We start from the raw sequence: 24,501 nt of genomic DNA, 5'->3' as shown, positions 1-24,501 counted from the left end.
GGTGAAACCAAATCCATGAAAGTTTCAAAAATATGAAAAAAATTCATATCAGAACCAGTTTTGATAGATACCGAACAACACGGTTAGAACGATATTTTCCAGTTTGATCGATTGCTATTTTCCAATTTAACTGGTTTAATGAGACAGGCCGGTAAGGTATTTATACCAGAGTGAATGAGACAAATGAAAAACAGTATACGTTTCGCAACTACTAGCTAATGAACAAATGTCTTGCTATTTAAGTAAAAACAAAAATTACAATACATTCTTCTGTTACATATAAAATTGTCAAAAGTCAGGTTCATAAAGAAAATCCATAAAATGGAGACATCACAAAGGATTAAAAAAATCAAATGATGATGTGAATGGAAGGGGGTATCTCTATTCAGCTTTCTTAGTAGGCTTTCTCTTCATTCTGCTGAAGGGTCCAACTGTTCTATCCATAATATACATGTAAATGACCTGGCTCCAAGATTTATAGGATGCTAAATCATTATAATACTCTGGAGCAATCTCCTTAACCTTGTGAAGCTTATTCCCAGGAATTCTAGGAAAATCATGGTGTTCATTATGGTAACCCACATGCCAAGTCAGAAGATTGAAAGGTCCGTAGTAAGAATATGTCTCCTGCCCTGGAGTGAAGATATAATGCTCGGAGATGAAGTGACCAGCCATCGGATGCATACCGCCGCCAACGAATGTGGAAAGTATCAGATAGGCAAGTGCTTTCCAACCCCAAAAGTAAACCATTGCAGCATCAAGAGCAATCTGAATAAACAAGTTGGTGAATTCCCACCAACCAGGAGGCTTTGGTTTAAGGAACAAAGGTCTTAGAGCATAAAAGAAGAGTTGTAAGAGGACCCATATGGCTTTTGCCACAACATTAGTCACAATATGTGCTTCCGTGAGACTAGGGATATCCATATCAATGCCATCCACGCCTTGGAACCGGTGATGTTCTAAATGATACTTCTGGAAAGTTACAGACATCGGTACACCTATAGGGAGGTTAGCAAAAATCCCTAGGCAACGGTTGTAGACCGGAGTTGAGAATGCAAGATTGTGACTAAGCTCATGGATAGCCAAGAAGAGATTGTGGTTGAGAAATGAGCCAAAAAAATATGCTACTAGAAGCATCTTCAGCCAGCCAGCATCTCGAAGCAAAATAGCAGTACCAAGCTGAAGCAAAACAACTATAGAAATCTGCAGGAACAAAATTTTAAACACATTACACACACACACACTAGGAAAAAGTACATGTCAAATCTCTATCCTCAATTCATAACATTATGCAAAAATCACACCGAAGAATGAAACCGAAATGTATACATACGATCAAGTAAGCCAGTGCTAACATTACTTTTCTTAAACAAGTATACCAGAATGAAAAGGAACTACTTTAACAGAAGCAAGATTTGAAAAGTACCCTCCAAAATGTGAATCACGATAGAAAAATTTACTCAACTGCAATTTTCTGAAGAGATCTAGTAGGTATAAAATACTAAATTGCAGATTTACCTGTGCCTCAGTTTCAAAAAGTGCAATGCACAAGTGAGTGCAATCTTTTACACATCAACAAACCAAAACAATAAAAGAAAAGCACAAATCCATGACCATAGCAATGAATGAAATTAAATGAGAAATAAATATACAAAAACACACAAAAACGAAAATAAATAAATAAAATTGCAATAGATCTAACAATGATAATGAGAACCAAGCATTTCAACTGCGGTCGCGATAGCAGTTGCGGTTAACCATAAAAAATGCGGCTAATACAGCCGCAATTGTAGTGGCAATGCAGTTGCACACTCGAAAACTCCCAAAACCATAATATTACGATATCCGAAGTCAGTGACTGACCCAGATGAAAACAATAATACCTAGACCCAAAAAATTAATTTTTTTTTTGCAAGAAACGAAATTGAATGAAATGATGAACAATGCAGAAGAAAAGCATTGAAATCATAAAATAAAACCTTGAAGAAAGCAGAGTGGTCAGGACCAAAGAGGTTCTTGATTTGAGGGTACTTAGAGAGGATCTGACGACGTCGTGAAGCATGAGGTTCATCTGTATATGACCAGAAGAAATCTCCTGCCATAACACCTTCTCTTTGATCTTCTCTACTTACCCCCATTCTCTCTCTTTCTCTCTCTCTCTCTCTTTCTCTTTGATGGTATTTGAATACAACCAACTAACTTATATTCTGTTTGTTTAGATTAAAGATAGAATATACAAAAATAAATAAATAATTAATTAATATGGAAATATCTAACTATAGGAGGGTTCTCATTGGTCACAATTTGTTTGCCTCTCATGTTTTTGAGTTCTAGGGTCTCCCGTCATTACAGCCTGGCCTGTGTTTTATACCCTCACTCCACTCTTATCTCTACATTTTACTTTCACTATTATTATTTTTATCAACTTTTTCTTATTCTTGGAATTCATAATGCCCCTTTACTTTTCTTGTCTTTTTTACCCTTTTCTTTTTTCATTTTTATTTGCTATTTGTCATTGTAGTTACATTCAAACTATACACTACAAGCACATTAATTGTATGTGTGTCATTCTTATTTTTAACATTATGCATATATATTAAATGATAATTTTTTTGTAACATTATCATATATTACTTATACATTTGCATGAGATTGATTGATTTTGACATATGTTTAAAATCATATAAATATTAATTTTATTATATACATATATTAATATTGTGTAATAATTTTATAAAGCTAATGTCTCTAACTTTCAAAATGGAAAAGATGATAACAGAAGAGGAAGATGAAACAAAGCTGGAGAGAGAAGTAAATGAAATATGAAAAAGGATTCAAATAACATTTAATATCTATACTATTAATAAAGGGAAAATACAAAATAACCACCCATCATGGTGTAATTTGTGTTTTCTTATTTTGCCCTCAATATCTTTTTATTTCTACCAAAAAACCATATAATATTATTTTCTTATTTTATCTTTATTATCTTCTTATTTTAAAAGTGTATTTAAAAAATTGAATATTAGACCAATTGAATAAATTCAGCTGTAAATTTAGCGCAAAAAATTATATTTGAATTTATAAAATACAAACTATAGATTACAAACGATAGGAAAGTGGGTTGACAGACATGACAGTGCATGTCAACACGCTAGTAAATATAATTTAAAAACAAATAAAATAATCAATTATTAGTATTAAAATATACACTATATAAGAAGGAAGATGCAATATAGGAAGATACATAGAAATATCATAAATATATTTTGGAGGAAAAATTTGATCGAGGGAGTGACATATGTCATAAAAAATTTTTTTTTCTTATATAGAAAATAGATAATTTGCTTATTCAAGTAACCTCAACTTGCATTACCCGAATTGTGAGACTCATATATAAATAAATAAATGATGGTTTGAGAATGTAGTGGAAAATAATATATATTCTTAATCTATAGATAAATATAATAAATTGTAAAATAGTGAGTGCAGATAAATTATAATAAAAGTTTCATTATCCAATGTAAATACTTTAAGTTTCATTATTCGGCAATATTTTGGACTACATCAATACCTTATTAAATTATCTTTATGTCTAGTAGTCTAGCTTAATAAGATTAAGTTATATGAACCATTAAACATATCTTCATGCCTACTAGTCTATTACAACAAGTTTACAAGTTATAAAATTATAGAATTAGTTCTATATCTAGATACCAACAAATTAACTTGCATGAGATGACAAGTCAATATAAGTCTATGTCTAGAAATGTATCAATTGTTAGAGTTATGCAAATTCAAAATTATATAAGTATGAGACTAAACATTCTATTTAAGAACCATTCAATAAGATGATCAAACATAAATCAAACATTAAGTACACGCAAGAACTTAAAATAATCAAAACTCCATTAATTTAATATTGATAAATTGGAATATACGTCAAGCTTGTATTACATTCAATCCCAACAAGAGAGTATTTAGTTACTCATGGTCACACAATACAAGTAAGATATGGACAATACACAACTCATGAAGTTGTAGAACCGCTCACAAGTGAGCATAAATTAACTCATATAGTGCTTACACTTAGTTCTCACGATCTAAATGAGCTAAACTCTATAAAAACTTAGAATAATAGTATTACAATTCGAATGTATCAAGTGCGTTTAATGACTCGAGTTTGAAGTCTTTAAATAGTATCTGCATGCTGACTCCTATGCTTAGCACACCGCGTGTGCGCTTAGCGCAACTCTTCATCTAGCTAGATGTGACCTTTCACCGCACCAACTTGGGTTAGGCGCAACTCTGGTATTGATTGCACCTCCCTTTTGTGCTTAACGCAGATAAGTGCACTTAACGAAAAAATTATATAGAAGAAATGTTTTAATTCCTTGTTTCATACGCTCAGCGCAAAAGTTGCACTGAGCGAGAGTCTAACTATGCTGAGAGTGGCTCAGACGTTGAGCATGGATATCATATGTTGTCTAATTCCCTCAATATGATCCTTGTGTTGAGCATGATTGAATTTTGTCTGCAAAACACTTCAACTATGATATTTGGCTATTTAAACAAGTTTTTATCCTGCACGAGTACAATTTTATCTATTTGAGTTGGTTAAGTAGTTAAAGTGTTGTAAAATGAATTATATTATATGATCAATTTGGTCATATCTCATTACTTATGGTATGGAGTCATCACTTCTTTTTTGTGGTAAAAAGTTGAAAACTTTGTTTATGCTCACTTTTGGAACGCATTGGTCTTAAGTTTGATATCTGGATTCATGAGTCGATTATGGATCGGACTAGATAATGCATTAGGATATTTTTCACTCGTACTTGACAATACTCTCACTAATTGTATGAACTAGTTTAAACTCTACATTTGTTCGATTATTTATTTACTTATAAAGGAAAAACTTATTTTTTTATTTTTAAGAAGATCATATCTTGCTCATACATATGATGAGTAATAAGAAATCAAGACAATATATTTATGAGTAGAAAAATATGTTGTTGTTTGTGTTTTATTTTAAGATTTGAAGAGAAGAAACAATGTTTAACGTAATTTGTCATCCTTACCTAAAGAGAATGAATATATCAATTTGTTTGCTACCACGTTTCAAGGAAATAAATCATAATAATAATCACATCCAATTTTCAATCATAAAAGGTTTTTTTATGATTAAGTTTAAAGAGATTATTAACCATTTATCATCATTTGTTCACCTATTCCAAGCGAGTGAAATACGACATTATGTCTGCTATGGCTTCTTAAATAAAAAGGTGTCAAATATGATTTTAATTAATACCATCATATCAATCCTTAATATATTGTTGCTATTTAATTTCTAACTATTAAATTAAAGTGGGTAAAATGTAATAAAAAGAACCAATTAATTTAAGGTTTTTCATTTATTAAAAAAAAAAATGGTGAAAATGAACTATTACATAGAAAATATATGTTTAAAATAAAGCGTACTTATTTAATTATTATTTATTTTTTAAAAATGGTAATTATTAAAGTTTTATTATTTAATTATAATTATAACAAATAAAGTATTGATTATTAATTGTAAAGATAAAATTATTTAATTTAAATAAATAAACAAAAGAAAGGATAAAAAGAGAAAATACATACATATGACATCAGCACACCTTATGGCTATGCTTGAATGAGATTATATGAAAAAGGAAGATATGAGCCATAATATTTCGAATTATCCCTTTGCGATTCTCTAGTGTTTCTCTCTAATATTTTCTTTATATGTATTTTGAATAAGAAGCTAGAAAATCTATTTATTGTTGTATTGAGTAGTATGCAAGTTTCAAATTAAAAAATATGATAAGTTGTTATCGTCTTTCTTTTATTATTTTTTATAACTTACATAAGGTGTTTTGAATTAAAAATGTTATTTTTGGCTTATTTTATTTATATTTTGGGATCAACACAATTAGTTGTTAAAACCAATATAAAAAATAAAAACATATATATTAAAGTCAAGGTTTATGAGTTCATATATTCAATTCTACAATATTAATATAATTACTTATTTATAATGGATTGAAGATCCTCTCTAATACAAGATTTTGACAAGTGTTACCAAAAAAGAATTAAGCGTCCAATTTTTTTCCCTTGAATTCAATGAATTAAAATTTTAAGAATTTATTCATATCCTTAAATTCCAATATTTCAAATCATTTGTAATAAGGACGAAGATACTCTCCATGATGAAGATTGATTAGTACACATGACCAAAAAAAATAACCACTATGATTTTAAGTTTGTTTTTAATAAAAAAATTAAAAATATTCTCATTATCCTCATGTTCTAGTATTAAAGAGTTCAATAATAAAAAAGAACTCGACTATTGTACCAAATAATAGATACTTTACTTCAATTTTTTTAATTTATTTTAAAAAGTTAACTCCCCATTAAGCTTGGACAACATCATCGTTTAGGTCTAGTCATTCTAATATAATCAGAGCTATCGAATCACGATTGTAGTTGACACCAATGATAATGATATGTGGGAGTTTTATAATGAATTTTCAGGAGCTAAGCAATATAAAAGGTTGGAGAATCTCCCTTTTAACATATTGTTGTTGAATGATAAACATTTGGGTATGGTTTTTGAGTGAGAGGATCGCTTCAACAAGTGTAATAGAGCTCATAAATATATTTGGGAAACACATGGAATGAGAATGGGATATTCACAAATATGGTAAAGTTGGCTAATACTTGTGGAATAGAACGCGTTTTTGGAAGTGTTTGGCTGAGTCGGATTGTTATCATACTCATATGGATAAGACTCACGTCCAACTCATCACTACTAGATATATATACTTTTTTTTTTTACTGTCTAAATCGTATAAAGATAATATGTCTCAAAATTATTATATTTTTATATCTTTAGTCAATTAATATAGTCTAAGTAATATAAAATTTTATTTTGTGTTTTAAGAATTTTTCTTTTTAAGTAAATGATATTTTTTCATTGAATCGGGATATGAAATTAGGACTATATTATTCCATAACCCCATTTTTTTTTTCTTGTTCATTAAGACTTCATGATACTCTAAATTTGTTAGCAAAGTAGTATATTGCTTTAGTTTTTAAGGAAACAAATGAAAAAGTTATAATACTTTTCACAGATAGCATAGCCACGTTTCTCTTTATTCTCCACATTGCTTCTATATATATACACCCCCAATGACACATTTTTCATATCACTGAATCTCATTCTCTATTATATCTGAATCTATTTGGATTTCTTTTAATTGTGGTATCATTCATTCCTTTCTCTTTAGATTTTTTTCATTTGCATGATCATGTTTCATTGTTCAAAAAGCTTACACAAATTGTGTTGTTTTTGCAGCTATTTTCTATTTTGAAAGATGTTGGGAATTTTCAAGGAGAAGTTGGTGAGTGCACCCAAAGAGCTTAATAGTCCAGCTTCATTGAATTCATCCACTAAGCATAAGCTTCCTCATGAAATTCTTCAAGATTTTATGTCTTTCAATTCCTCCAATGCTTTCTACATGAGCTTTGGAAATGATGCTGTATTAGCTCATTCCAGTTTAAACAAATCCTTCATTCATCATAGGTATGTCAAAATATGGCTTATTAAGGACTCAAAAATTATATTTTTATAGCAAACTACAGCTTTTACTTTTATAATATAATCAAATATACCATTTTTCTATCACTAAAAGCCTTCTATTTTTTCATTAATGAGATCTTAAACTTGAAACAAACAAGAAAACTCATTTGGTTAATTACCTTTGATATGAGTGCACTGAAGTTTCACTTAACAGATGGATCATTTGTTAAAAAATTGTACACTATCCTTCTTAATTGCATGCCTAGACATAAATAAGAATAAAATATCTTCGGGTATAAGGAGATAAGTTATATCCTCCCGTCACTAAAATCATAACATGTCCTATTTTATCATATTTTCTAGAAAATATTTCAAAAACTAACAAAACAGTACATATGTCATACTCTTACTGGTCGGAGGAAATACTTTATTCCCGATAACTTAATTATATTATATGTATAATTATGTTTATTGTGCACTAATGTAGATACATAAAATATGTGACACAGGTTGTTTAGTGGTGTGGAGAACATATACTGTGTTTTCATGGGTAGCCTTCACAACCTTAACAAACTGAACAAGCAATATGGGTTATCAAAGGTAACCAATGAGGCCATGTTTATCACTGAAGCCTATAGGACACTTAGGGATAGGGGTCCTTACCCAGCTGATCAGGTCCTTAAGGAACTTGAAGGGAGTTTTGGATTTATCATTTATGACAACAAGGCTGAAACAATTTTTGCTGCATCTGTAAGTCTCTTATTTGTTTCGAGAAAGACTCGTTTGGAGACGAAACCATTTAGAGATACTCGATAAAATCCTGACAATATATTAATATTTTAATTATTATTAAATTTAATCTTAAATGATAACATCAAAACCATAAAATGTAATTATTTTTAAATATGACGTGTTACATGCGTCTCGATACGAGTTTTTCTCATTTCTTAAAACACAATAGAAAAGGATTAAAACAAAGTTTGGTTTGATAATGATTCAAATGTTTGATGTTGATGTTTTTATGTTTTGAGTAGGGTTGTGATGGACAAATTGGACTATATTGGGGTATTGCAGCTGATGGTTCATTAGCTATTGCTGATAATATGGATCTTATAAAAGCAAGCTGTGCTAAATCATTTGCACCATTCCCAACTGGTATGTTAATTAACTAAGCATTAAGAAGTATCCATAATGGTGTAACATATTTTTTGTTCTTAAATGGGTCTTATTGATTATTTTATATTTGTTTACATTTTCTAATAATTTAAATAATTTAAATCAAAATCACTTCCAATGATGCAACTCTATTTTCATTCTTAAATTTAATTATACATTTGTGACCTCTCTTGTTGTAGAAATTAAACCTATCACCCTTAAAATGTATATTATAACTTGTATTCTTGTAACTTGTAAGAAAATAATACATGATAATAAGTTCAACCTCAACAAGGATTAATAACAACAACATAAACCTTAAAAAGAGGTTAAGTATTATTAAGCTAAATATGTATAGATGTTAGTATAATTTACCCTAATTTTGTTTGAAAGTTGATGAATAATTGGTGTTGGAAATGCAGGGTGTATGTTCCATAGTGAGCATGGTCTAATGAGCTTTGAGCATCCAACAAGGAAGATGAAAGCAATGCCTAGGATTGACAGTGAGGGGGCTATGTGTGGGGCTAACTTCAATGTTGACTCTCAATCAAGGAGCCAAATGATGTCTCGTGTTGGAAGTGAAGCTAACTTCGCTCTGTGGGGCTCCAAGTATAGATGATAAAACAGGCAATATTCGCAAGCCGACTTGTATAACCCATAATTTTTATGGGTAGAATATATAAATTTATTTTATTTGTCATGTTGTCTGACTCGTTTATCCGGGACATTTCTATTAGATAATATAAGTGACCTTCAGACATATGTAAAAAAATTTAAAGTTCAAATAAATTATAGTATAATATTGATTTCATGTTTTAATAAAAAATGTTATGTAATAAGATTTATTCAATTTAATATATATCAAGACTTTTTTTATTTTTTATCTATAACCTTTTTATTTTATTTATGGATTTTTATTTTTTAATTATGCTTGTCGACGGGCCTACAAGCTCGTTAGTCCATTTTAAAACATGTTAGACATGAAAATTTATCCAAAAATAATAATCAAACATACCAATGTCCATTATTGATTTGATGGTACATTGTAAACGGCCTAAAGCATTGAATAATTGTTTATTTTTTATCACTTTTTTTTGGCTAAGGACCCTTTTGGGACATCTGCTTTTTTCCCATTGTTGTATACAAATTTATGTTTCTTGACGGTTGAATATGTCTATGGTGATTTCAAATATTATAATTGCAAGTTTTAATTCCCAATTATAGATTTGTATTTAGTGTATGTGGTTATTTATCTGATATACCGATGATAGCTTTTTCTTCTTCTTTTGTGTCAGTAAAAATATATTGAATTTTAGTTCGTATATTTTATAAAATTCTATCATATCTTACAAATAGATTAATAGTGAAACAATCACTAAACCCTTATTATTTTTTATGCATTAAAACAGAAGTTAATAATTTTTAAAGAAATAAAAAGATAGCCTCTATCCTTAACCTCGAAAGTACCCAAAGTTGATGATTCGATTTCTGAAAGCAACACTTGTTGGCAGGGGTAACCACAAACCCAAAAGGATTAGGTCGTTGCTCAAAAAAATAAAAAAATATCACTGGTAGTACAAAAAACTATACAGATGCAACATAGATTATCGTAATTCAATACCTACTTTTCCTATAAAAAAAAGTAAGTAGTTTCATACAACAAAAGAAATATATTGAAACTTTGAAAGAAGAAATTTTTCTACCAAAAAATACTGTGAATAAGTAGACTAACACAGATACAATTAAAATAACATTAATGCATGCAATCAGCATCATGACATTATGCTATTGAACTTAACATTAACTTGAACATTCTTTTTGAAAAGAATACAAAACCAACAATGAAAAAAACTAATTCTGCGATCATGATCATACTTTACTTTACATATTTAAATAGTGAAAATTAAAAGATATAATTTAGTTTTTTCAAGTTATTGTGTAATATGTATTCTTAATCATGTGACCAAAAAATATTGCCTCCTAATGCACAAATAACTTGCTAGTATATAAAAAGCGTTATGAGCATAGTCACTCATAGATATCTTCCTTATTTTTGTTTATAGTCAACTATTTTGTCCCTTTTAAGGGGTGGGTGACAATATGTAGATAGACTTGAATTTGGAAGCTGACTCTAGCAGTTCTACCAATATTGAAGACATATAAACATTTTTTCTCATTTTAAAGAATTTTACATTTGTAAAACTTTGAAGATAGCATCCATTTTTTTGTTTGCAACATGTATCTTTATACTGGAATCAATTCTATCTGAATTGAGAATATCTATAGGTATGTGGGATTAACTCTCCTAACGAATATTTTTCATCTATATAAGAGAAATTAAGCATATAGCACTTGAAGCAAGTATATAACTATTATTAAAAAATATATTTATTGATTCTCTTTTACCGATTTTTAATATTTTTTGCAAACTAAACTGAAATTATTTTATTCTATAAAACCAAACTTTGCATGCAAAAAATATGGAGCTTTAAGTTTTAAGTTCATTATATGAGCAACACGTGTTATCTTCACGTTCCAATCTTACACATGCATTCAATATAGATTTAAAAAGAAGTAAAAATCACATTATATACTTATGATATCTTTGACAGGAACAAGAACAATAAAAAAACAGAAAGTGTCATTTTAGTGCAACAATGGGAACATAAATATGAGTTTGACTTTGATTCTTATTATAAGCTACAATAAAATACCAACCAACGCGTTCATTCCATTACAAAAATCAATTATAGAATGGCTTAATATGAAATTCATCTTCCTTTGGCTATGTGCTTTTGAATTCAACTTTAAAAGTGTTACAACTTTGCTTCCACTTTAATTCTCTTATCAACTGAACCAGGTATCAATTTCTCAATCCCTTGTATCATTATGTTTTGCTTTAAAATTTTCACTAGAGGGTTCCTGTCTTTGGTTTTTTTGAGTTTTATTGTTTTTGTCTTGAATTGTGTGATGCTAAACCTAGTTGTTTGTTCCTTGTATCATTATTTTGTTCCTTGTATCATTATGTTTGTTCCTTCCTCCAAGGTTCAGTTGTTTGTTCCTTATAGAATTAGAGAAAGTAGGGAGAGCTATGTAGCCCTCATTTGACGATTAGGGTCTGGTTGCGAGTTGAGTTCTTGGGGGAAATAAGAGAAAGGGAAGGCTTCAGATCCTTCTCCCAAGTGAATTTCATGTCTCCAAGTCTTTTCTTTCTTTCCCTCCAAAATTCAACTCGCAAACAGACCCTTATGGCTGACTCAGATTTGGACTAGCCAGCGAGGTGCACGGCCTCTTCGGGTTTTCAGCTACAAGACCCAAGAAAAAAGAAATAATTTTTTTTGCAATCTGGCTTTTATCCTTCACAAGTTTGTGCTTGGCTCTTTGATTATAAACCACTATGCATGTTTTTTCCATTCTAAAGTTAAGCAATAATAAGGTTTAATCTCCAATTGAGCAAGAAAATGAGGTTTAATCTCCAATTGAGTTATCAAGCCTTTGCAAGGCTTTGCCTCTAACCGACAACTTTATGTAATGCAGATTGCATATTATAGCAGTTATATAGCAGCAGGACCAATATGACTTGTTGCTGCTTTCGATCCACGAGTACGAAGAAGGACACGAGCTCTTCTCATACCCCGAAAGAAATTCATGGTGAGGATTCGGTGGTTACTTATTTTCACTTGGGCTTCAACAATGTGAAATTTTTTGTTCAATTTCATTTTTCATTTACTTGTGTTCAATTTAGTTTTTCATTTATCTGTGTCGAGACTGTACATAAATCATGTAGCTTGATCATTGGTTTAAATGATTTTCTCGGTAAGCCATAGTGTTCGAACTTCTTTAACTAGTTGATTGTTAATTATTCTTAAACTGAAAAAAAAAACCACCTCGGAATCCTTTATTGCCAATTTGAATTTCACATTAGTATACATAGATATTTTTTCTTATGCTTGGATTCCTTTGTTGCACAGGCCATCCCCTAAATAATGTTAGGCATTTCTCTGATAAAGAACTGATATCAGCAACCGATAATTATCATTTGAGCAATAAGATAGGACGAGGAGGTTTTGGAACTGTTTTCAAGGTATTGATGCTTATAATATAGTTCTAACGTTTGCTTAAATATTTGATTGTCTTATTTATCGACTCCATAAAATGAAGACTTCAATTCTGGTGCACCGTTCACTGTTCAGCTTCTAGCTTTTCAAGTTCAAATATCTCCGACAACCTTAATTAGTAGGCACTCGGTGTCATACTTTCATACTTTAGGATAAGACTACCAGAATTAAACACTACCAAATTCCTAAAAGGTGTGGTTAAAGAGTTCTTATGATTTGTATGCAAGCAATACTTCAAGGTTATGCAAACACAACATAATTATCACTTTGGAATCAAGAAAGAAATACTTTCATTCTTTTCTATTTCATGAAATAAAAAACACAAGGATAGGTCGAGGCATATTTAACATTTTCATGCACTTATTGATTTTTCGGGCGATCTAAATACCTTGATTGCAACTTTGTCAGGGAACCTTAAAAGATGGAAGGCAAGTGGCAGTGAAAACCCTTTCAGCTAGTTCAAAGCAGGGAGTCGGTGAATTTTTAAGCGAAATTAAGACTTTGTCAAATGTTAAGCATCCGAACCTTGTTGAATTGATTGGATGCTGCGTTCAAGGACCAAGTCGGGCGTTAGTCTACGAGCATGTGGAAAATGGCAGCCTTGATAGTGCATTACTTGGTAAATTTGACTAATGCATGGTGTGAATTATACAGTGCAAATTATAAGATCCAGAAATGCATCTAAACTATTTTCCATTTTCCGTCTTCTTGTAGGCACAAGGAGTGCAAACATTCAACTAGACTGGAAAAAAAGATCTGCTATCTGTGTCGGTACAGCTAAGGGTCTTGCATTTCTTCATGAAGAACTTGTGCCACATATTGTGCATAGAGACATTAAAGCTAGTAATGTACTACTTGACAGAGACTTCAATCCAAAAATAGGTGATTTTGGGCTAGCTAAATTATTTCCAGATGACATCACTCACATAAGCACAAAAATCGCTGGAACAACGTATGTATCGTTTCAGATTCGTAGTTATTTTTTATGTTTTACCTCTGGCAAAAGTTTTGGAAGGTTTTTGCTATTTTAGTTGTTTTCCAACAGCAACACTATCAGTCATTAGGAAAAAAATATTAATCAGTGTGATGTTATAGGGGGTTGCGTAGAAATGGATTCAACCGATGAATGTATAATGAAAATTGTTCAATGAATCTATACTTGGATTATGAAACTGATTCATAGTGTACCCTGTCTTTGTTTTCCATTTTTACAGTGGTTACTTGGCACCAGAATATGCGTTAGGTGGCCAATTAACTATGAAGGCTGATGTGTACAGCTTTGGGGTTCTTATGCTTGAGATAATTAGTGGCAAAAGCAGTTCCAAGACAAACAGGGGAGAGCCACACAAATTGTTCTTGGAATGGGTACATAAGTCTCAATTTCAATATTTTTAGGAGTTACTTTGCACTATTATACAATTCATGTTTTTTAAGTCTCTAAATTAATATTATTTAGCCTATCATGTCTTAAATTATTCATCAATTCTCTCAATCCTAAATCATATGGATCAAGTTCCCATTGACTACCTTGTTTCACATGGAATAAGGCCACCTATAACCATCTGTGCCAACTGTCTGCTGTTATTTCCGGTTGGTCTGCGCCACTCTCTCTCTGATTGATCAAGAAAATAAAATAAAAATTAATTTTTGACCAGTCAGAAGCAGTGACACGAAGTTGGCATGATAGTATTATACGCAATTCCATGTGTAGAAGTGTAGAGCAAGGAAATAAATGCAACTTGACCCATTTGTTTTAGATCATGGTACTGGTTATGATATCCCATGCCCAAGTAAACGTTCCTAAGTTTTTTCTTGTACCGAATATTTGCAAGATGTGTTTTCGATTCTCAATATGGAACTTGGGAATGACCATAATAATCATCTTTATTTGCTATAACAGGCCTGGCAACTTTATGAAGAGGGGAAAATGTTGGAGCTTGTAGATCCAGAAATGAAAGAATATCCCGAGAAAGAGGTAATTAAGTACATCAAAGTAGCATTTTTCTGTACACAATCAGTAGCAAGTAGAAGGCCATTGATGACCCAAGTGGTTGATATGCTCTCCAAGGAAATCCAGCTCAATGACAAGCAAATTGCAGCACCAGGATTCTTCATGGATTCAAGAGAGTCGTCTCTAAAGAAGTCGCCCTCTGATTCTATAATCGCTCAGTTTAGCAATTCATCTGTCAGTATTACTCAGGTGACCGCGCGATGACGGCTATAACAAATTATTCCTCATGTGAATTGCACAATTGCAAAAGGAAAAGAGAGTGACTATAGATTATCATTATATATCTTCTTTCTCTTGTTCATTTATTTATTTGATGCCAGTGCTGCATGTGTGGTTCAAATTTATGTATTAGTTTTATTGCTTATGATAGGAAATTGGAGAGCAGAGTTTTCTTGTAATACAAGTCAGAAGTAGTCCAACTGAAAATGTTCAATGGATTCTTTAGTCTTATATAAGAATAAAATTCATCTAATATGTAATATAGACTGAGAGACTGTGTTTGCAACCATGGAAAATTATGGAAGTGGAATTGAATGAAATGGAACCATCTTCCACTAATTGGACCAAATTTGGAAAGTATGACATGGGATCAACTTATTTTTTTATTTTCACACTTATAAATAACATTTCCGCTACTTTAATTTACGTCTCATTCAGTTGTGTGGATAAAGTTGTATATATTTACCTTCTCCCTTTCTCATCAGATGAAAATACAATGCACTAGGTGGCTCTTAAAATATACACCTCTAGAAAATTTCAATGTAAGGGACTTCATAGTGCACACAATAGTGGAAGAAGTGTTGTGTTGACCATTTCATCATTTATTTTAAGCCAACTATAGCGTGATTCTTTGACTATCACACTTCATTAGATGTGGTGCACTATGTGCTTGGCCACATGAAATTGCATATTTAAATAATGGAGTTGAAGTTTTATTTTATTCTATCAAAATAAACAGCCAGCAGCAAGAAGACTAGGATCAAACACAAACCAATGAAAATCCCAATACTTGTAAAAGAAAAAACATTCTTTGACATCACAAACAGATAATACTCTGTTTAAAAGGATGCATTAAATCCATAAATATTAGATCCTCAATAGCATAACTATCAATACTGGATTTAATCCCTACAAAATATAAATGTTGGTCATAAGATGTAACCAATAAGCATTAAAAACTAATAGCAGGATTTCCAAAAAGAACTAAGATAGGGAGATTTATGCAGCAGGCTGCGACTCGGTAGCAGAAGCTTCTTTCTGGAGTTCATCCGATGCACCATGAGAGGTGGCATCCTTTGATGGTGATGCAGGTGCACCTTCTGCCGCCGATCCAGTTGTCTTAGAAGCTGTTTCTTTAGCAGGAGCAGGTGGTGGATGAATCATGTTTGGTGGTGGTGTATGCTTCAGCTTTAATAGTATCTGCCTCATTCTTGCAAGATCAGTGGGTTTGCCAGGCTTGGGGCCTTGGACAACTGTAATTGATGGCTTCTTCTCTTGATCCCTTTTGCCTCTTTTCTTTTCAATGTTGGGTACCTCGCGAGGAATGAGCTGTGCAATTGTTTTCCAATAAGCTTTGTCGGCGTCTTTGTGAAAGTTCTCTTGATTAGCCAAGAATAACTGATCCACAGACAAGTTTCATTTTATACAATTAAGAAAGCATGAAAAGATACAATGGTTGAAAAATGATTACATAATGCAAGTATAACCTACCTTCTCCCTTTCTCTATTTTGAACTTTGTGATAAGGAATAAACATTTAGTTAGTTAGTTAATTCTGTTAAACTGCCAAGTGTCCTATTTTTATAAAAGCTGAAACTATAAAGCTGTGATTGGGCATTCTGTTGAGTTAGTTAACATTTTTGGCAACATTCTCTCAATTCTTTCTTTTTCATTCTTGTAACTCAATTTCTTCCGGTAATAAGAGAATCTCGGAGTTCACCTTCTTCTTCTTGAATTCCCTATTCCTTGTTTGGATCCTTCGAATTAATAATAATACCTAGGTTTCTTAGTTCACAAACTCAGTCCTTATCAAATTGGTATCAGGAGTTGTTTCCTTCCTTGGGTGCAAATGGTAGAATCCACTAGAAATCAAGCAGTGATGCGAGAAATGGAGGATCGTTTAGAAACTCGTTTTGCTGAGAGAATGGAGTTGCGAATGGTGGAATTGGGGAGGAACATTCAGAAGACATTGAATGAATCCCTAAAGAAGACGATAGCAGAAGCACTGAAACAAGATCTATCAGAAAAAGGAGACAAAGCTAACAAAATCCCACCAAGAAGAGTTTCTTGCTCAGGTGACAGCCAGACTTCTCACTATGCTTGTGGAACAACGTTAACTAGAATAGATTTCCCACGCTTTAATGGTGAAAACGTGAAACAATGGTTATACCAATGTGAGATGTATTTTCAGATAGATAATACACCTGAAAACATGAAGGTTAAATTGGCTATAATTCATTTTGAACGCAAGGTCAATTTGTAAGCCACTGCATCAATCTTATCTTCAACAGCAAATGGACCAAAGTATTTTGGAGCCAACTTCTCATTCATGCGATTAGCCACTGAAGTTTGTCTATAAGGATGAAGCTTAACATACACCAAGTCACCTTTCTGAAATTGTCTGTCTGTTCTGTGTCTATCAGCCACTTGCTTCATCCTATGTTGTGCTCTTCTTAGATGGAATTTCAATACTTTCAACATCTCTTCTCTCTTTGCCAAACTTCTATCTATCAATTCAATCTTAGACTCACCTGGCAGATAAGGAAGGTAAGTGGGAGGGGGCTGCCCATACACAATTTCATAAGGAGTAGCATGAATTGAAGTGTGGAAGGTAGTATTATACCACCACTCAGCTAAGGGAATCCATTTGGACAAATTCTGTGGAGTATCAGAACTCATGCATCTAAGATATGTCTCCAAGCACCTGTTGACAACTTCAGATTGTCCATCTGTTTGTGGATGGTAGGTTGAAGAAAGTTACAATTGCATACCTTCAAAAGCCATCAATTCCTGCCAGAATTTGCTCATAAAAACTACACTCAGCTTCCTCGCTAATTTTGACTGTATTAGGAAACCAAAAAAGCCTTCATTTTTTGTTGCCAACTAGCTCAACACCCTAAACCCTAAACCCTAAACCCCCTAAACCCCCCTAAACCCAACTGGTTTGATAACCAGTATGGTTTTAATAACATTGTATATAAATGAGTTATTAAATAATTTTCTAAGATTTAATATATTACATCTATATGAAATGAACTGGAAGTTCTTTAATTTTTATTTTCACCATTCTCAATTATCAAATTCTTTTTCTCTAAGCTTTATAGCAATGACAATTCAATGTTAGCTGAAATTAATTGTGCTCTCTTAATACACCATAAAAAGAATAGAATGTTTAGCTTATAAATAACTTACTTCTTCGTCTTTGAAGACGAAAACCTCCGATCAGTATAATGTGATGTGCCTACTTATCTACCTCAACTCATTGTGCTGATTTGAAAATGCTTAGCAAAAAAACAAAATAACCTAATCAGACTAAACATTCGAATAAGAAATTGGGAGGTAAATTTGTATGAAGATGTAACATATTTGATGAATCCAGGAAACTTTGTAAAAATATACACATCATTCATCATCCAAATAATTATTCTCACATAATTACATTACTTTTCATGCATTCATTTTGCATCCAAAATTTGGGCATTTACCTTAATGATCTCGGCTCCATCATCCCCCATTACAAAGTCCATTGCTAAGATTGCAGAAAGCAAAGGAATAGGCAATACAAAAAAAAAATACCAATTGCCAAACAAAGAATGATAATAGGCAAAACTACTCAATTGGTCCAACAATTTTTTATTTTGTGTATTTTGGATTTTGAACCAAGAAGATGAAGAGAGTTGCGGTGCACAAATAAAGATTGTCTAACCACAATTTCAACCCATCAAGAACAAACATTCTTTAATAATTGATAATGTTATTCCATTAGAGTTTGTTAATAAGATTGAAAGTCTAGAAAGAAAGAGAACTGAGAAATTCGTAGCACTTAAAAATGGCCAGAGTATGACACAAATTCATCAAATTCTATATTTATTCTAAGTTTCAAGGATTTTTAAGAAAAGCAATATCTATTCAAGATTCAAGCATTTTCAAGAAAGGCAAGAAGCAAAGTGAAGCATGTAACTCATGTACAAAAAGTGACTCTAGAATTTGAGGGTTTTCAATTACTTGACAAAGACGTCAATTTGGTCAAATCAATTAGTAAAAAAATTCAAGAATAACGACAAAAGAATTGAATTACCTCTCTATTTAGTGATGTTTCATGAATTGCCTCAACATAAGGAGTTAGAAATTGAATTATATCTCTTCTATCTAGATTGCAATTTTCATCAGTTTTTTCATTACATGCACAACTCACAGTTGTCGGGAAATCAAGAATAGAATAAACTTTGCCTCAAGATGTAATCCATGTACGAAACGTGACAAAACGGAAGAAATTGCCTCAAGATTCTTGGATTTTGAATTGCTTGAAGAAGATGCAAATTCTTGAACTCAACTACTAATAACAAGTGAAATACTAAAACTGAAAAGGAGGAAATAGAAAGAAAAAAGAGAAAAAAAATAGGTAAGAAAAATCACCAGAAAAGAATTGGATTACCTCTATATTTAGTAATGTCACCAATTGCTTCAAAACAAACACAGAATAAGGAATTCCTCAATTGCTTCAAAACAAACACACATAGAGTTGCCACAAGTTCTCTCTCTTTGTCTGTTCTCTCTAACACAACACGCAACACCAACGACTATTTATAAAGCCAAGTGAACGTAAATATGACGCTTAATTTGTCGTAAACTTCACGCCAACATGGGCTCAGGCCCAATAGATTACTTTTATAATAATTTTATAACCATAACCTATATATTTTCATCTGGTTTTTTATAAATACTATAAGAATTGATGGTTCTTTTTATTAGATTTTTAATATTTTTATGAATAATTTATTATTTTTCATTTCTCTTCTTAAAAATTTTATTCTCTATGTTTTTATTGTTATCATTAAAATTATCAATTACTTAGTGTAATATTTTAATTTTATAATAAATTTAAGGGGAATTAGCAAGCACTATTACAAAATATAACAATATCTAACAGTAGAGAAATAAGTAGCATGATATATTACCTCTTTTGAATTTTAAACATATTGTTATAAATATGAGTATATATTCTTCTTTTAAATTGAATGGCTTCTACTTCTATAACATGTATCATCATTATGGAATAGTTGTAAATATTTTTTTCCTTAATTATATCACTCTTTTGTCTATTTCAATTACTCACTTGAAATTGATTAGTTTAGGTTTATTCTCCTCCATCGAATTATTCAAAGAATTTGCTAGAAATGGTGTGGTCTTGTAGATATCTATTGTTTTGTCTTTTCTATTACGCTGAACTTCATTCTAGTTAACAACACCTTATGACTTATATTTCATGACCATGAAAATTTGGAGACATTTATGATTGAAGAAATTAATGAATTTCACAAATTATTTCAGTGTTTGAGAAAAATCTTATTACAATTTTTTAGATTATTAATTAAATAGGGTATAGACTTAAATCTAGTGACTTATGGTACAATATAATATTTGATTTTTACCTTATTCGCCATAGGTCAAACTTATGCTCTATAAACTCCTTACTTCGACTTATATTAACAAGCAATATGCGCAACATTTGAAGCTTCCATTTAATTCCCCTTGATTCAACTGGGAGAACACAATCATAATTAATAAGCATAATATGTGACACTAGTTCTTCTTAGTAAGTGCATCCAATACTAATAAAAATCAAATGAACTCAAACTGTTACAACCTCAACTGAAATTACTCTATATACTTCTCGATTAAATCAAAGTCATCACATAACTAAGCAGATTCAAACAAGACCTAACAAATTCACCAAAACAAACACAATTAAACAAGCAAAACAAAAATTAAACTGAAATTACTCACCGGCGCCACTCGCGAAGGACATAACCTTCCTCTGGCTCCATCTCGCCCGGCGGCGGAAGTACCGGACCATCGGCGACAAAAATGTCGTCACCATCGCCGTATCCGTTCCCGTTTTCATTTTCATTCTCTGCAATGACCGATTCGAATGGAGACTGAGAGTAACCAGGATTCTGATCACTGAGGCCGTAGATCTCCGGAGACGCAGCGGCGGTGTGATCGACGGCAATATCACCGTCTGATGAAAAAACTCCAGTGAAGCTAGAGTAGCCTCCATATCGGGAGTAGGTATCGTCGTGGTGGTCGGAGGCGGTGGCGAAGTGGTGGTCGGAGGAGGAGTTCACGTTCAAGTCGACGGAGAAGGCATCGAAAGACATGGTTGCGGGTTTCTCTCTCTATAGTCTAGACTCTAGAGTGAGACGGAAGTTGAGTCCTTTTTAAATATCGGACAAAAGAAAAATATTAGAAATAATAATAATTGAAGAAAATTTTATAATAAAATCAGAAACTACTTTTTATAATAAAAATATTGTTATTTTAATATGTATACACTTATTTCAAAATTCAAGCTTCAATTTTATTTTAATTATTTAAAATAGCTCAATTAAAGATGAAGATATTAGTAGTTTGATTTTAATAACACATAATAACTCACTACTATTCAAATCCATTTTCTATTTTAATCATTTTTTGCTCAAAGTAAATTACATTACTTGAAAGTTGAAACTCTGCCTATATCACATTTCTTGATAGAGGATACATTAGTATTTGTAGTTGAAGATATATTGAGGGTTTTTTGGTACGATATCCCCTTATTTTATATTTATGACTATTTCTCATAACAAATGTTGCTTACAGAAATCAAGTTACCTTTTGATCATTTTTAGGATCTAACGAGGCATTACATCACTAGACAAATACATTTTTAATATAAAGAGACACCACTCATGCCAATCCTCCCATTTTCACTACATGTATCATCAATTATTTCCGGTTAGAAAAATAATTAATTATTAATTTTTCAACTTAAATATATTTTTGAACCAATCACAAGCTAGTGATACATGCAATCACAAACTTGTGGAACATCAGATGTGTTTCATGACAATTTCATAGTGAAATTTTTTGCCATGTCAACAAATTTCGAGTTTATTAGGAAAAAAATTTATATTATATTTTTCTCCTTATATTATCAAATATTTTATAATAATCAATATAATATACTGGTAATTATATCTATATATTTTTTGTACTACCAAATATATTTCATAACCTTTTTGGTTAAAGAAGTTTCGTGAGTATCTCATCCAACTAGTATCGCTCTCAAAAATCAAACTCATGGTATTAGAGATTCAGTGAAACTCTACACCACTAGACCTATATATCATATGATAAATTATAGCTATAATTTTTTACATTAAAAACAAAACCAGAACCCATCTCTCAAACCAATGAGGGGAAGATACTTGTTTCATCCTTTGGTACCTCCCTTATTTATTTCATTTCATTAACCATTCTACCACTTTCTCTGCAACCACAACAACTACCTCGAATCAACCAAACTTCTTTTTTGAACCAAACTATTTCCCTTTTCTCTCTTTTACTTCATTATGGATCACTCCATTTCCAACACTACCAAACCTTCCCTTTCTCTCTTTCATCACTTACCCTTTTCCTTCTTCACCTTTCTCCTTCTCTTCCTCTTATCTTATAATGCTTTCACTGTCTTCTTCTTTCATCTCCCTTTTTTCTCTTCCACTCACCACCATACCAAAACTCTTCTTCTTTCTACACCAACTCATTATTCAACTTTGAATCTATCTTCTTCTGTATTTATCTCTTCAAAAAAACAATCTTTACCATTCATCAACTATACCCATTTACCCATTCTTCATAATTCTCGTTTTCCTAACAGGCCTAGAAGAGTTAAGAGACATAAACGTGGCCTCAGAAGTGTGCATTCTGAATCACCACCAAGACTTCACTTTTCACTCTTTCAAACCAAGCTCAAAGCATTCTTTTCTTCCAACTCTTCTTGCAAAGGAAGGTTCTTTATGACTTGGATTTCTCCTTTCAAGTTATTTGGTGTAAGGGAATTGTTATCTATTGAGAGTTTATTCAAGTCCCATCCACGTGCTTGTTTGGTTATAGTTTCTAAGTCACTAGATTCTGATGAAGGAGTTAACATGCTAACACCATTTGTTAATAAGGGGTTTAAAGTTATGGCCATTGCTCCTGATTTCAACTATATATTCAAGGATACTCATGCTGAAGCATGGTTTAATCGTTTGAAGCAAGGGAATGTTAATCCAGGTGAAGTTTCTTTGGGACAAAACCTCTCCAATTTGCTTAGGCTTGCTCTACTATACAAATTTGGTGGAACTTATATAGATGCTGATATTGTGGTCTTGAAGAGTTTTTCTAAGTTGAGAAACACAATTGGAGCACAGAATTTCGATGTGAAGACTAAGAAATGGAGTAGATTAAACAATGCTGTGTTGATATTTGATAAGAAGCATCCTTTGCTTTTTAAGTTTATTGAAGAATTTGCACTTACTTTTGATGGTAACAAATGGGGGCATAATGGTCCTTACTTGATTTCTAGAGTAGTATCTAGGGTGAGTATGAGAGAAGGGTTTAATTTCACAGTGTTGCCACCTTCTGCATTTTATCCTGTGGATTGGAGAGGGATTAGGAGTTTGTTTAGAAGGCCTAGAGATGAGGTTCATTCAAGATGGTTGGTGAAGAAAATGGAGCAAATTCGCAAAGAAAGCTTTGCAGTGCACCTTTGGAACAGACATAGTAGGAAACTAAAGGTAGTTAAGGGAAGCATTGTTGATAGTATTGTGTCAAGTTGTTGCATCTTCTGCAACAATTATTAGATTCTAATGTTTGTAGTTAGTGAAGTTAAGTTATAGAATTAAATACTTGTATTTGTATGTAGTGACTTGGTTCATGCCACTATAGAAAAGGATATGGTAGATGGTTAAAATTGGAAGGCCAACTTATCCTTCTTGGTATGGATGCATATGGTCTCTCTCGGTTCCTATCCTCAAATCTTGTTCCGATCCAATCAACTTTAAGTAAGTAATACAGAAATGTAATATTTTGTTTTAAAAAAATTCATTTTTATTTATATGTCATTTTTTAATTGATAGGAATTGGTCCTCTTAGTATATGTCATGTAAAAGTAGGATATGAAAATTTTATGGTTATTTTATTTCATTTCCAAAAATTCTGGTTGATTAGTTAATTTAAATACTTTTAAAAATTAATAAATAAAAATATGTTTCTTGACCAGTCCAATAATTCATGCAACAAATTGTAACACAAGACAATAAATTATCTCATACTGAATAGGACATTATGATGGCATGTTTGTTCATGTGGTTTTGGATATGGAAAGTAAATAATGTTTTGATTGATAATCAAGAAATGAATGAAAAAATTCATCTTGGCATGGAAAATTAAATTTTGAAAGTGATTTTTCAGCTTGCATTTTTAATAGGGTACCTATTTTATTTCCTTCCATGTGACATCAACTTTCTGTCACACTCCCCATCCTCCTTGCATTAACTGTATATGTTTCTGTAATTTACAATGTACCTTTCT

The 24,501-nt window shown here is 31.7% G+C and overlaps 6 protein-coding genes across 7 annotated transcripts in view; 4 read left to right on the top strand and 2 right to left on the bottom strand.

Annotated features, from left to right (window-relative positions):
• LOC109330235 (sphingolipid delta(4)-desaturase DES1-like) lies at positions 213 to 2,190 on the bottom strand. The gene is made up of 2 exons (XM_019564342.1): positions 1,980 to 2,190; positions 213 to 1,203 (listed from the first exon to the last, which is right to left on the bottom strand). Exons 1-2 carry the CDS (start codon positions 2,136 to 2,138, stop codon positions 382 to 384), a joined length of 981 nt encoding a protein of 326 aa, XP_019419887.1. The 5' UTR covers positions 2,139 to 2,190; the 3' UTR covers positions 213 to 381.
• LOC109329098 (stem-specific protein TSJT1-like) lies at positions 7,164 to 9,561 on the top strand. Its single transcript, XM_019562768.1, has 5 exons — positions 7,164 to 7,285; positions 7,379 to 7,606; positions 8,113 to 8,353; positions 8,638 to 8,758; positions 9,181 to 9,561. Exons 2-5 carry the CDS (start codon positions 7,398 to 7,400, stop codon positions 9,375 to 9,377), a joined length of 768 nt encoding a protein of 255 aa, XP_019418313.1. The 5' UTR covers positions 7,164 to 7,285; positions 7,379 to 7,397; the 3' UTR covers positions 9,378 to 9,561.
• Positions 11,497 to 15,361, top strand: LOC109329645 (putative serine/threonine-protein kinase). Its single transcript, XM_019563364.1, has 7 exons — positions 11,497 to 11,618; positions 12,296 to 12,409; positions 12,730 to 12,842; positions 13,285 to 13,495; positions 13,591 to 13,828; positions 14,091 to 14,241; positions 14,777 to 15,361. The coding sequence occupies exons 2-7, from the start codon at positions 12,334 to 12,336 to the stop codon at positions 15,089 to 15,091; spliced, it is 1,104 nt and encodes a 367-aa protein (XP_019418909.1). The 5' UTR covers positions 11,497 to 11,618; positions 12,296 to 12,333; the 3' UTR covers positions 15,092 to 15,361.
• On the bottom strand, positions 15,879 to 21,336 carry LOC109329183. The gene is made up of 6 exons (XM_019562856.1): positions 20,891 to 21,336; positions 18,591 to 18,634; positions 17,877 to 17,946; positions 17,374 to 17,834; positions 16,598 to 16,624; positions 15,879 to 16,504 (listed from the first exon to the last, which is right to left on the bottom strand). The coding sequence occupies exons 1-6, from the start codon at positions 21,264 to 21,266 to the stop codon at positions 16,106 to 16,108; spliced, it is 1,377 nt and encodes a 458-aa protein (XP_019418401.1). The 5' UTR covers positions 21,267 to 21,336; the 3' UTR covers positions 15,879 to 16,105.
• LOC109329644 (lactosylceramide 4-alpha-galactosyltransferase) lies at positions 22,428 to 23,819 on the top strand. The gene has a single exon (XM_019563363.1). The coding sequence runs from the start codon at positions 22,500 to 22,502 to the stop codon at positions 23,769 to 23,771; it is 1,272 nt and encodes a 423-aa protein (XP_019418908.1). The 5' UTR covers positions 22,428 to 22,499; the 3' UTR covers positions 23,772 to 23,819.
• Positions 22,663 to 24,501, top strand: part of LOC109329641 (protein STRUBBELIG-RECEPTOR FAMILY 3-like) — a 63,628-nt gene continuing 61,789 nt past the window's right edge. For both annotated transcript variants that reach the window (XM_019563360.1, XM_019563357.1), the window contains exon 1: positions 22,663 to 22,679. The gene's annotated coding sequence lies outside the window, so the exon portion shown is untranslated. The remainder of the gene's footprint in view (positions 22,680 to 24,501) is intronic.

The sequence above is a fragment of the Lupinus angustifolius genome, chromosome LG16, assembly GCF_001865875.1.
Source record: "Lupinus angustifolius cultivar Tanjil chromosome LG16, LupAngTanjil_v1.0, whole genome shotgun sequence".
Taxonomy (NCBI): Eukaryota; Viridiplantae; Streptophyta; class Magnoliopsida; order Fabales; family Fabaceae; genus Lupinus; species Lupinus angustifolius.
Note: the sequence above shows the minus strand (reverse complement) of the source record. Positions and strands in the feature narration are given on the sequence as shown.